The sequence below is a fragment of the Prorops nasuta genome, unplaced genomic scaffold (assembly GCF_024137725.1).
Source record: "Prorops nasuta isolate Cenicafe-Biocafe unplaced genomic scaffold, Cenicafe_Pnas_1.2 PNAS00033, whole genome shotgun sequence".
Lineage (NCBI taxonomy): Eukaryota > Metazoa > Arthropoda > Insecta > Hymenoptera > Bethylidae > Prorops > Prorops nasuta.
This window is the reverse complement of record NW_027116830.1, coordinates 583936-596309: the sequence shown is the minus strand read 5'-3', so window position 1 is coordinate 596309 and position 12374 is coordinate 583936. Positions and strand designations below refer to the sequence as shown.

Sequence of the window (12374 nt, the reverse complement as noted above, 5' to 3'; positions counted from 1 at the left end):
CGATTCCCATGTGTATTATTCTGCGAAGAATAACTGCTAATAAGAATTAAGGCCAAAATCCATAGACGAAAATTGATATAAGCTTAAAGCTCATGCTTAAGAACAGAAAATTCTACAGTCTATGTAACATACATATAGGTTTCAAAATGCTGAAGTCTCATCTATGGATTCCGACTATTCCGAGAATCCACCGAAGAAGTTGAAGTAGTAATTGATGTACATACATATATTCTTAAAATTTCCTTCTCTTTTCTACAATAATAACTATTGTACCAGTTGTCAAATCTTATAACCTGAAAAACTCCAAAACTATTAAAAAATCCAAACTTTTTGTAAAATATTGTCGCTAAATCTCGATCATATTCCTTTTTTTAATTATTGATATTGAGAGACTTTTAGAGCTTTAATTTAATAATATAGTTGATTTTTGGAACTTTTCAAAGAAATTTGTATAGTTTGCGTGACGCAAAATGTAGAAAGATTTAGGCAAAGGGACAAGAGGGGATCGAGGGAAAGATGAAGAAAGAGGAAAGAAAATATCACTCAAGATTCAAGAACAAGGCTTCGTGTGTATACTAAAGTGGTAAAAAGATACATGCAGTTTGTAAATTACAGAAAAGCTGGAGTAAATGCGCTTCTAAAAGTATAGATAACAATAGTTTACAATATATACATACATACGTAACAGTATCGGAGAGTATATATACATATAACACAAGTGGAGAAAGAAAGAGAGAGAGAGAGAGGAAGAGATAGAACATCAGTGATTACTTAAGTTTGTACACACAGACAGCTCCGTTGCTCCAGTCTTAGCATTTACGTGATTATTGTGGATTTTTTGATTGAGCTCGGTACACGGAACATCCTTAAAGGGATTGATAATAAGTGCGCACTAGTTAAACTACTTAAACTAGTAAATCATCAGCAATGGGGGACGCAGCGATGAATGTCGCAGCGTCCGGTACTGGAAGTCAGCGTGTCGTCAAGGAAGGCTGGCTCCAAAAACGCGGTACCAAAACAAAATCTCTCTTTACTATTTCTCGCCACCTTCTCCAAAACCTTTCGGAGCGAGATTCCATTTAACAAACTTGCTCTTTCCTGTTGCCTGTCGCTACGACTACGATTCATCTTACGAGCTCTCGTTTGCTCCTTTCCTATTTTTGCCATCCATAGCCAAATCAAGATTATTCACGAGCAAAAGAATCAAGTCACTCGCGTAATCTCAATAGACGGGCCCGTGCAATTTTTCACCAAAAACTGTCACTTTTTCTTTGTTTAAGGCGAGGTCGGATATTTTCAGAGAGAAAGCTTGCTTACATGATTTTTTCAATGTTTCCCTTATTGATTTTTATGTTAAAATGCTGTATCATTAATCGTCCCTTGTATCGTTACAAGGCGACTTCGATCGTGATCCTTAACCCCCCCCCCCCCTCTTATATATTCCGTTGTATTTTTTAAACATGCATTAAACGATTTTGTTTTGATCTTTGTTTTCTACTATTAGCTCTGCTATTTATAAAATTTATGTAAAAATCCAAATGGCTCTGAATCTATTGTATAATCTTGAGAAACTTTGACATTTAATAAAAATCTTATTAAACAGATGCTGCTTAGTTTATGTTTCTTTGAACATAGTATTTTTGCACAGTTCTTTACTGATACCTTCTGGTTTCTGAGATAATCATGAGAGTGTGACAGCTAATGTAAACATTTTGTCTTATAGGGGAGCATATAAAAAATTGGAGATCAAGATATTTTGTGTTACGGGATGATGGTACTTTGGTTGGTTTCAAAGCGAAACCTGATCAACAAATGGCTACGAGTGCCCAGCCTCTAAATAATTTTACAGTTAGAGGTTGTCAAATCATGTCCATGGACAGGCCGAAACCTTTTACTTTTGTTATTAGAGGTTTACAATGGACAACTGTTATAGAAAGAACTTTTCATGTAGATACTGAACAGGAAAGAGAAGACTGGGTAGCAGCTATTAGGTATGTGTGTTCTGGAAAATTTAAATATTTTGCTTTATTAAAAGTATTAATGCAACATGCATAATATTTATCAACAGATATGTGGCAGATAGATTAGCAAATGAAGAGCAACAACAGCAGCAGCAACCACATATACAACAGTCATCATCAACAGAGGATGTTGATATGGAATCAAATATTGATGGTAGGTCTGATTCTTGTGGTTCCCTTGGAGTAATCAGCTCAGATATTGATAGTGGAATAATAGATGAACTATCAGCCAAATTCAGTGTTCAGGGTACTTCTAGTAGTAGAAGTACTGGCAAAAAGAAAGTGGTAAGTTTTATATCTAGCTTGTATCACGTAAGCTCCTTATTACTAATCAATAAAACTTTCAAAATTTTTTTTGTAATTTTTGTATCTCTTTTTAGACACTTGAAAATTTTGAGTTTTTGAAAGTCTTAGGTAAAGGAACATTTGGTAAAGTAATTTTATGTAGAGAAAAGGCAACTGGTCATTTATACGCTATAAAAATATTACGAAAGGAAGTGATTATACGAAAAGATGAAGTAGCACACACGCTTACAGAAAACAGAGTTTTAAGAACTACGAATCATCCCTTTTTAATAGTAAGTAAATAAATTAAATTACTTGTCTAAATGCTAAAAAATATAATGTCTAATACAAAATGATTTTAGTCGTTAAAGTACAGTTTTCAAACAGCGGATCGTTTATGCTTTGTCATGGAATATGTAAATGGTGGAGAATTATTCTTTCATTTGAGCCGTTCGAGAATGTTTGGGGAGGATAGAACCAGATTCTACGGTGCCGAAATTATCTCAGCTCTGAGCTATTTACACTCGCAAGGTATAATTTATCGTGACGTAAAACTCGAAAATCTTCTATTGGACAAAGATGGACACATCAAGATCGCTGATTTTGGATTGTGCAAAGAGGATATTACTTATGGTATTTACGATTTTGCTCATTTAACAGTTATTTTTCTAAGCGCTATATTGGTATACATGTAAAAAACTTATGAAATATTTTATGAGATTCTATTATAATTGTGAGTTAAATCGAATCATGTAATTTTAGGAAGGACGACGAAAACATTTTGCGGTACTCCAGAGTACCTGGCGCCTGAGGTACTCGAAGATAATGACTATGGACGTGCCGTCGATTGGTGGAGTGTAGGAGTTGTTATGTATGAAATGATGTGCGGTAGACTACCATTTTATAATAGAGATCACGAAAAGCTTTTTATCCTTATCCTCTTAGAAGAAGTCAAGTTTCCGAGAACGATGAGTACCGAGGCTAAAGATATGCTTGGCGGTAAGCAAACTTCAACTGTTAAATGATTACAATGAGTAGAAAAGATTTGATCAGTTATAGTTAATTACCGATTATGACTATTTACAGGATTATTAATGAAAGACCCGAGTAGAAGATTGGGCGGTGGTCCCAACGATGCGAAAGATATAATGAATCATGCATTTTTCTCGTCTATCGATTGGTCCGATTTGGTCCAGAAGAAAATCCCACCACCGTTCAAGCCTCAAGTCACCTCAGATACGGACACGCGGTATTTTGATAGTGAGTTTACTGGAGAAAGTGTGGAGTTAACGCCACCTGATCAAGGCTGTTTAGGTAGCGGGGGCGGATTAAATTCAATAGCCGAGGAGCAAGAACATTTTTCACAATTCTCTTATCAAGAGAGTCACTCAGCGGCAACATCGTCGATCGCTTCCATCAATCACTGACAGTTCTCAATATATTTTAGATCATATATCGTGACGAACGCCCGTATGATACTTATTTCAAATCCGCATGCTTATTCCGAAAAAGTTTCTCGTTACGAATCACGTTGCACAGAAAACCATCCTTAAGTTACTGCGAGATGAGACCGTTTGTATTAAAAACTATTGAAACTCTTGAGTTTTCTATACATAGACGGTAGATTTTTGAGGCTAGCTGTACTCTAGAGAAAACAGACTGGGGTGTTTGATAATAATTTTTCTCGAATCAAGGCTGCTACATGGCACGAGCGGTGTTTTTCTACACGAAACAAACGCATTCGTTCCACGCGTTCAATTGCCAATTGCAATGTAATATTTGAAATTCCAGATTTCCAAAGGTTTTTAACACATATCTAAAGTCTATTCGTTTACAACATATTTCTTTATAAACAAGGGTACACGTACAAAGTGTCTTTAAAAAAATGGTCAAGTTGAAAATAATATCTTATAATTCAGGTTAAGGGTTGTGGGGTTAGAGAGAGAGAGAGAGAGAGACAAGTAATCTGTATAATCGGCTCATGCATGGTATCTCTTCTTTCTCGTCTCCTTAAGATTACATTGCACATTGTATACTGCCTAGATGAATTATTTTAATTCTTAAAGAAATCCATTTGCTGCAAAATATCGAAAGACACATGCTTTTATTCGTCTTCGTCTCATTTGTTGATAGTTTTCAACTTGACCATTATTTCAATGACCCCCTTTATTGTATACATATAAAAATGTAATCCACTGCTGGATACAGTTTGAAAGAACTTCGATGAAAGTTGCCTCGTTCTCGGATAGTCGAAGCTACTTGAGAACGCCGTAAGCCGTTCGTTACATTCTGTAAGTAGTACATTAGAGAAGTAACAGCTTTAATTGAATTATTATATATATATATATACATATATGTATATATATATATATAAAAACAAAAATTTAATGACAACGTTTTAGCATTATGAATTATTCTTTATTATATTACCGAGTAATATTGTTCCCGAATGTAGAGATGCCCCGCGATATAAGACTACATTGTGCATCATGTTTTAATATGCTGGGGTGTATCTAAGATGAAATTTATTTTATTCAAAGTCAGAAGTCGGTCAATTAATTGGTATCCCTCTATTTTAAACGCCTAGATACCAACTTTGCCGACTTCTGTCTTTGACAGAATGCAACTTCATTTTTAACCGAATCACCGCTGATGAACGATGAGCATATATCATCAGCGATTTCGTTGAGGCAAATTGCTGTACTAATATTATATTAATATTGTAATTAGTATAAGCTGTAATGATTATATATACATATATTTATATTTTAACAATTAAAGGAAGAACTGTATATTCGTATTATTGATTTGTGCTCGATTTCGACGTACCCTATGAATCTCAGAGTTACAGTTCAAGACGAACGATTCTGTTTCTTTAGATTTCACCGGGCAAGAAATCACGCGCAATATTGTTGAATGCTTCAAATATACTTTTAAAATGTTCAAACAAGTGCAAATTACAATACACCTTGTACAATTAATTTTTAGTAAATTGGACAGTTCAATAATCGATAGTGTACAATTTTGAATGTAGCAATCTTTATTTCGCAGATCACAGGTCAGTGCTATACAATAAACTAGACGTGTAAAAAAGAATGAGATAGGTTATTGAAGAGCTGGATTTAAGCAGCTGGCGCACAGCCGATGGCCACTTCAATATCTTTCTCTTCGGATTTTTGTTTTTGACTGAAGTCAGGATTGGCACCATCTTCGATGCGTTTCTTCATGTTTCTCGCAGCCTCGCTGTTTGGCATACAGTGCAAGTCGTACTTCTTCATCTTCATGTTAACGGGCATGCAGTTGTGTCCACAAGTAACCACTGGCCTCATTGTGAAGCAGATCTGTCCGTTCTCCTCGATGACTTTGGTTCGGTGACTGGCGCAATGTTTGCTTTCGCTACGAAGACGTTGCTGTGTGGCGTGGTGACCCCACTTTTCATTGTTCTCGCGTCTACCAGCTTCACGCTCGCTGATTACGTTACTAAAGCGGGTGTTCATGCGTAGACAAGAGGCCTCCTTCGCCTTCTGTGCATTCTGTACAGCTGGACCTTCGCACTTTTCGTTCGTCAGTGCATAAGTAGCGGTGAACTCTTCAGCTTTCTTCATAACACAGTTTCTCGGGGTCAACAAATCGTTCTCCGAGTGACCATCGTAGTTTCCACAAAGTCCTCGAATGGAGTTGCGGTAGTCGTCGGAAAGCTGGAAAAGTATCGTCAAGTTATGATCGGATCTTCAAATTATAGCCGCGCGTTCAAAATTATTTCTAATTAATACCGTGTATATATATACTGATTCTCTCACCTTAAGTAGAACACGTTCTCCATCGAACACTACGCTGACTCCAAAGCGATCAGAAATGAGTTTAACAATTTTATCTCCCATCGGTTTGAATATCTCGAATTCAGTTTCTTCCTCCTGACTTTCCTCGTCCATCCTGGTCTTCCTGAAGTAGTGACCAATTTTAACATTTCCTCCGTTCAACGTTACTGTTGGCATCGGAGAGTCACCAGTCATCTCTATCGTGTTATCATCGAGAGCGATCTTCAGTGTTTTGGTACCGTCGGGTCTGTCCTTGACAATCAAGGATACTCTGTGTTCTCTTGGGATGGGCAGGCGTTCCTTGTTATTATCAGGATTCGTCATCTGGAAGGCGGTCATCATTACGTGGGAGCATTGGCCAAGTTTCAGCGAGTATGACCTGCCGTCGAAAGTGAGTGCTTCGTTCTTGTCGATCACACAAATTTCTGAAAGATAATCGCGTACCGTTCAATACCTGCTTTTCCTCTCTAATCAAACGATAAAGCTTAATTAATCAGAAAAAGAATTATTCACCTCGTCTATTATGTTCGGGATAATAGTTCAGTTCCAAGTTATCGCTACTGCTGAATATAGCCTCAGGGTCGATTTCCCATTTCTTAAGGTTGATGTTTTTCCATTGACGGGCCGTTGGAGCTGTTTGGACTCCGATGTTAACCATTTCTGTATCATACTCGATATCGGCGTAAATATCGATGACCTGCTTTCCACCCGGTGGGTTGAAAGATGAAAACATTTTGGTAACGGTTGTAGTTTTATCCTCGATAGATTCAAGTGCGATTTCGATCATCTGCATGATCGCGTTTGAGGGTTGACCATCGAGCAAAACGGTAGCTATAAACGAATCCATCATCATTGTTTTCCTCATGGCATCCTGACAGGCTTGCGTAGCTTTGTTGCCTCTCTCCATCTCCCTCTTGCATTTCTTCGTAACTTTTTCTTCTTCCAGCCACTGGTCCCATGAACCGGTTTTCCTCATCAAGGAATCGATCTCAATTTTGAGACTCTGTTCGTCGTAACAAGTTGGTCCAACTCTTATCTCAGCTTCGTAAGTCATCTCAGGCCTGGATTTCAATGCCTCATCGAAGTTTATTTGTGGTACCATCGGTGAGCTCGATCTGCCACTGAAGCACATCTCTGCAGTAATTGGTGTATCTGGTACCGTTTTGTCCTCGAACCGTAGGGCCATTAAAGTGCGAGTTCTGTTGTCGACGAAACTGTTGGCGTGAGCAACGGTCATGAAATACTTGCTATTCACGAGCCTTGGTATCTGAAGGCCAATGTCCAGAGCACCAGCGCTGACGGATTTTATGCCACGAGCTGATTCCGTCAACAATTCTTTAATACGATCTTCATCATTCTGTTCTGCTTTGATCTTGGGAGCTTTTGGTTTACCGTTGAAGTCACTGGGTCCTTCCACATCCTTGTTCAAACTGTCCCAGTTGAAGGTCAGGACCAATGGCTCGAATTTTCCATCACTCGATGTGTAAAGAAGGTCCATCTTGCGGTAGGTACTATGTTCTACATTGGACCATGGGAAGAGAAGACTCTTGGTGAATTTCTTGTTGCTTATACTATCGTATATCGGATCAGGTACATCCATCTCAGTGGACAGAACGAAGGTTTCTACCTTGTTGTTGACAACATTCAAGCTTATTTTCTGTGGTTCAATGGTAATGTGGATCGGGTGAGTGTTCTTGTCCTTGGAAAGACACTTGAGATCCAGGATGTTATGTCTGCTGGTGAACGGAACAATGCTACTGTGCATAAGTTTAATTTGCTTCTCATCACTGATTGGTCTGATCTTGACCTCGGCGCTCGTCATCGTTGGTTTAATATCGAAATCCATTTGAATTGGCAAATTAAACTGTCTGTTCATATCGACACCTGCCATGTAGTGATGGTGCTCGAATGGTGCTACGAAACCAATTCGTCCTTGGAATTGAGTGGCAAAAGTCATATGAAGTTTCGAGTGAGCTGCTATTGGTTTCTCGATCGATTCAAATCCTAATTTAGCATGCAATTTAGATTTCCACATTACAGGGTTCTTCATGGTGTACACGAAAGGCAGACCAGACTCCATCGGGAAGCTCATGGTAAGTTCGCGACTGATGAATCTGGTTAATCGCCATTGGTGACCGTCCTTCATGGATGACATTGCATCTCTGAACGCTGTGAAAAAATTGATAATTTTTATTCACCAACCCCAAGCTAAGCATTAAAGTACACAGAAAAATTTAGCAATTAGTAAACAGTTTTCAGCATCAGAATATTTAACAAAACTTATTAATATAATGAAATTATTCGTTATTCATTATATCGATAAATTTTGTATATTATTTCAATGAAAAATGCTTGCTGGTAGCAAAATTTATCCAACTGAAGCTGTACTTACCATTGCCTAATCTCTCAATGGTGTGATTGTCGTATGGCAGGAACCATCTGTTAGCGAAGAAGTTTCCTTCCAGCTGTTCCGGTTCATCGTCCTGGATTTTCAATAACTTGGAGATCGTTTCGGTCATGCTTTCTTTACTGTCGCTCTTTTCTTTCTTCGTGAACATTGATTCTATGGCGTGTATGTATCTTTCAGGGCTGGAGACCATGTAACCCAAGGACATGTCCGGAGCGTTGAATTTTCCAGCGAACAAGGCTACAGCGATGTACCAGGCACGAGGGATTTCGCTGTCGTCTGAACCGATGTAACTGTGGATGATGCTGTATGCAAGGTCATCGCTCAAAACGGCGTCCTTTATCGAAGAGTGCGATAAGATGTAAGAGTCCTCATCGTTCGACAGGAGTTCAGAAGCGGTGCGAGCGTTACGAGCCAACTGCTGCGATTCTGGTCGTCGCAATTTCGCCAGGCTGTTGATCGAGGACCTTACAACGGAGTTTACGTGTCTGCTGTGATCGTAACTCGTGAAATCGGCCATCCTCTGGAGCATGACAAGGTCAGGATTGGTCGTCATCAAAAGTAACACAGCGGCGCATCTGAGGTCGTGGTACTCCTGGGTGTTCTTGTAAATCTTGTACAGAACCGATCTGGCCAATTTTGGATGAACCATGGCAAGATTGTTCAAGGACAGGACCATAAGGAGACGTTGGAATCTGGAGATGGCGTGTTTGCCTTCTAGGTAGGGCTCGAAAACGCTGAGGATCCTTGGATGTCCAACGTTACCCAATGCCACTATGTAGGTTTGGATCTTGGGACTGTTTCCTTCCTTCACAGCATTCTTCAGTTGCTGTTCCAAGTGAGGGATGACCTTCTCCAGGACGAACTTGTTGTGTTTGGATACCATACGACCAAAACTGTGAACTGGGTAGTGATTGTGAAGACTCCTACTGTCAACTAGGGCCGAATGTACAAGGTCGGTGAAGGATATGATGGCAGACGTGTTGACGAAGTAGTGTTCGGTCACTTCGGGTCTATTGATCAGTTCCTAAAGAGAAAATGTCGGATATTAGAGAATTTCAATCTTTAGGGAATGTTGCAATGGGAAATTAATTAACTTACGAAGAAGGTTTCCAAGTATTCGATGGTCGGAGTGCGAACAGTTTGGGAAAGTCTGCTCAGGATGTTGCAAGCGTCCATGGAGCTGATGTGCTTCTTCTCGATCCAGTCCTTGATGACCATTAGAGCAGGTCCTGTACCAGTTTGAGCAATAGCATCACGGGTCACTTCCCAAGCGGCTTGCTTCTTGCTCTCCATTTTGTGGTTTCCGTTCAATTGGTTCTCAGATTCAGGCGAGTGGTCCTTGACGATCTCCTTCAGCTGCTTGGTGCTCATGGTGCGCATCAGTCTCGTCAGGATGGTGAATTTTTCCAAAGTTTGGTCTTCGGTCATTCTTGAGGGGTGTTCGATCTCTTCAGCGATTTCCATGATGAGGTCCTTGCTGGATTTGATAATGTCGACCTTGGATTTTCCGATGGACTTTCCTTTGTAGCCTATGAAATATGGCAGCAATGGGCTCTCAGGAGCCTCGTTCATGCTTGGTCTGTTCTGCCAGAAATTATCTTCTTCGCTGCTGGAGATTGAGTTCATGGAAGCAGAGTCGTCCCAGGATTCTGGAATGAATTCAATGGTTCCGAGTTAGTGATATGTCAAGTGAAAAATTATATTGTATGAAATACCTGATCTGCGATCATCACCGCGTGAGCTCGTGAATCGCCTGCTGTCACCTGTGGCTTCTTTCGAGCTCCAGCTGACGCTGGGTTTCCTGCTCTTGCGTTCCTCTCCATCGGAGAATGGATTGCTGTAGGTGTAGACAAGGTTTCCGGTTGACTCTGGCTCGTTAGGGCTTTCCAGAGGCTGGCTAATTCCTTCAACACGCGCGAGGGTCAAGTTCATCACGGCTATTACCAATCCGTTGTTGTCGTACATCATGGGACTGACGGTCAACATGTTGGTCGTCACTGAAGACTGAATGGTGTACTTGTGAAGTTTACCGGAAAGGATGATGCGGCTGTTGGAGGCTTTCTGTAAATGGAATATTTCATTAATACATCCTATTTTATTTCTCATTGTGACCTTGAAGGGTAAACTTACGGTAAGAAGATCGGAGTTGTCGTTGGTGCCTGGCTCCCATTCAGTGGATCCAGTGATACCAAAATGGTAGCCCATCCTCTGCTCGCATTTCGTGTAGTTCTTCGTCTTGAATACTTCGATGTATTGTTGGTCGTCCAAATGTGGCAATGGCACCAATTCTGGGTTACTTTGGAGGATCAATTGTGGTAGCGGAGTGATATCATAGAGGACTTCGCATTTTCCTCCAACGGTATCTTCCATGGCCTTGAACGTGGCATATGGCTGGTCGTCCCTGGGAACCTGAATTTGTAACGTTAAAAATTATATCGTTGATATAATTAACAAAATTCATTAACTATTGATCGTAGAAGCAATTATTACTTGAGTGTGGGGAGAGTCTTTGGCATTTTCAGCCTGAGTGTCAACCTGAAGTTGGCTGACGATACTCTTGAGCAGATTGACTTCCCAGGTTGGAACACTCTTGTCAACGACGAGATCTCGGATCACACCGTGTTTCATCTTGATCTCGAAGGGCTTTCCAGTCAACGGAAGCTCACGGAGCTGCATATTTGACTCCGGGATTGGAGTATCCCAACCCTCCTCGAGCTCAGTGTGAATCGGCGCGTATTTGGCCCCGTAGATGGAAGCCGCCAGAACGTCCTCATTGTCCTGTCTAGGTTGAATCTTCAGCAAGGCCTTTATCACTATTCCAGAGTATCGATCGTTCAATTTGTCCAAGGCCGTCATCGTTCTACTCCGCACCAAATACTGGTACTCCTGTCCAGTTTTCCAAGCATGGTTGTTACCCAAAGCTGCTCCAACTAAAAACACACGAGCACGATTAAAAACTCAAGAGAACTTTATATATAGAAGCGTATAGGTGAGACTAATTTCCGGTGGAGAACGAAGAGAATGTGCAGGACGTGCTGCGTAGATCCCAGGGACTTACCGAGGAGCAGAAGGATGAAAGGGGACCACATGGTTCTAATTGACAGCTTGTGTGGTGTGTGAGGCAGTGAATCGTTAGCAGGATGAATTTATATCCGTCGGATTGCAGGCTCAGCTTGACCTCGTGAACTTTGCGTCTGCAATTATTGAAGAAAATTTTCTCCCCAACTTCCGTGAATCCCCCTACGACTGCCAGCTGAATAGATTTTTCTGCCTAGCAGATAAATTCACGGTCACAGAGTTCGCGACATTTCCGCCCTGTCCGGGGTCAGACTTCCGGTTCCCGTCATTATCACTTTCACTGATACGAAATTTCTTGTCCAAATAGCGCGTGCACTATAATCTCTCGACTTCCTCTCGATCGGACCTTTTTGCAAATCCCGCAGAATCACACGTGTGCTCTTGCATCTACTATGAATGAAAATTGCTTGCGCGTTATTATTCCAATCGAATTTAGATGATATGTGTGGAAGTCTTATCGAGGCGGATTTTTTCACAGCTCCTTTCAGTGGCACGTGTACGAATGTTTTGCAGTGGCAAATGCCGATCGTACTTTGAATGGACGGATCTAAAGGTGGATCCAGACATGCAACGCAGCAGCGTTTATTGTCATTTCTTGCGGAGTGCCTAATGCAGTGTCGTTCATACTTATTGTTGCGAGATAAAGTTAGGTTACTCTGATCCGTTGCATGTCTGGATCCACCTTAATGTGACGTTTGGAAGGGTGAGTATAAAATTTCATTTTTTTTTCCTATTTCAATGACATTTTGTAACTATTGTTAT

General features: G+C 40.4%; 2 protein-coding genes across 2 annotated transcripts; one reads left to right on the top strand and one right to left on the bottom strand.

Annotated features, from left to right (window-relative positions):
* Window positions 1–250: 250 nt before the first annotated feature.
* On the top strand, window positions 251–5109 carry LOC136783480 (RAC-gamma serine/threonine-protein kinase-like). Its single transcript, XM_066743671.1, has 7 exons — window positions 251–1009; window positions 1724–1991; window positions 2069–2306; window positions 2402–2599; window positions 2669–2939; window positions 3069–3305; window positions 3393–5109. Exons 1-7 carry the CDS (start codon window positions 928–930, stop codon window positions 3731–3733), a joined length of 1635 nt encoding a protein of 544 aa, XP_066599768.1. The 5' UTR covers window positions 251–927; the 3' UTR covers window positions 3734–5109.
* Window positions 5110–5323: 214 nt separating this feature from the next.
* Window positions 5324–12136, bottom strand: LOC136783479 (vitellogenin-like). Its single transcript, XM_066743670.1, has 9 exons — window positions 11593–12136; window positions 11025–11464; window positions 10665–10943; window positions 10250–10595; window positions 9633–10183; window positions 8517–9558; window positions 6638–8293; window positions 6107–6549; window positions 5324–6004 (listed from the first exon to the last, which is right to left on the bottom strand). Exons 1-9 carry the CDS (start codon window positions 11621–11623, stop codon window positions 5429–5431), a joined length of 5364 nt encoding a protein of 1787 aa, XP_066599767.1. The 5' UTR covers window positions 11624–12136; the 3' UTR covers window positions 5324–5428.
* Window positions 12137–12374: the final 238 nt, after the last annotated feature.

Bases quoted from the DNA above. Each gene is read 5' to 3' on its own strand.
- LOC136783480 (XM_066743671.1), top strand. From the start codon at position 928: ATGGGGGACGCAGCGATGAATGTCGCAGCGTCCGGTACTGGAAGTCAG. The intron at 2,600-2,668 runs GTAAGTAAATAA...AAATGATTTTAG, and splicing joins CGAATCATCCCTTTTTAATA to TCGTTAAAGTACAGTTTTCA. The intron at 2,940-3,068 runs GTATTTACGATT...ATGTAATTTTAG, and splicing joins CAAAGAGGATATTACTTATG to GAAGGACGACGAAAACATTT.
- LOC136783479 (XM_066743670.1), bottom strand. From the start codon at position 11,623: ATGTGGTCCCCTTTCATCCTTCTGCTCCTCG. The intron at 9,559-9,632 runs GTAAGTTAATTA...TTTTCTCTTTAG, and splicing joins AATACTTGGAAACCTTCTTC to GAACTGATCAATAGACCCGA. The intron at 8,294-8,516 runs GTAAGTACAGCT...ATTTTTTCACAG, and splicing joins CATTGAGAGATTAGGCAATG to CGTTCAGAGATGCAATGTCA.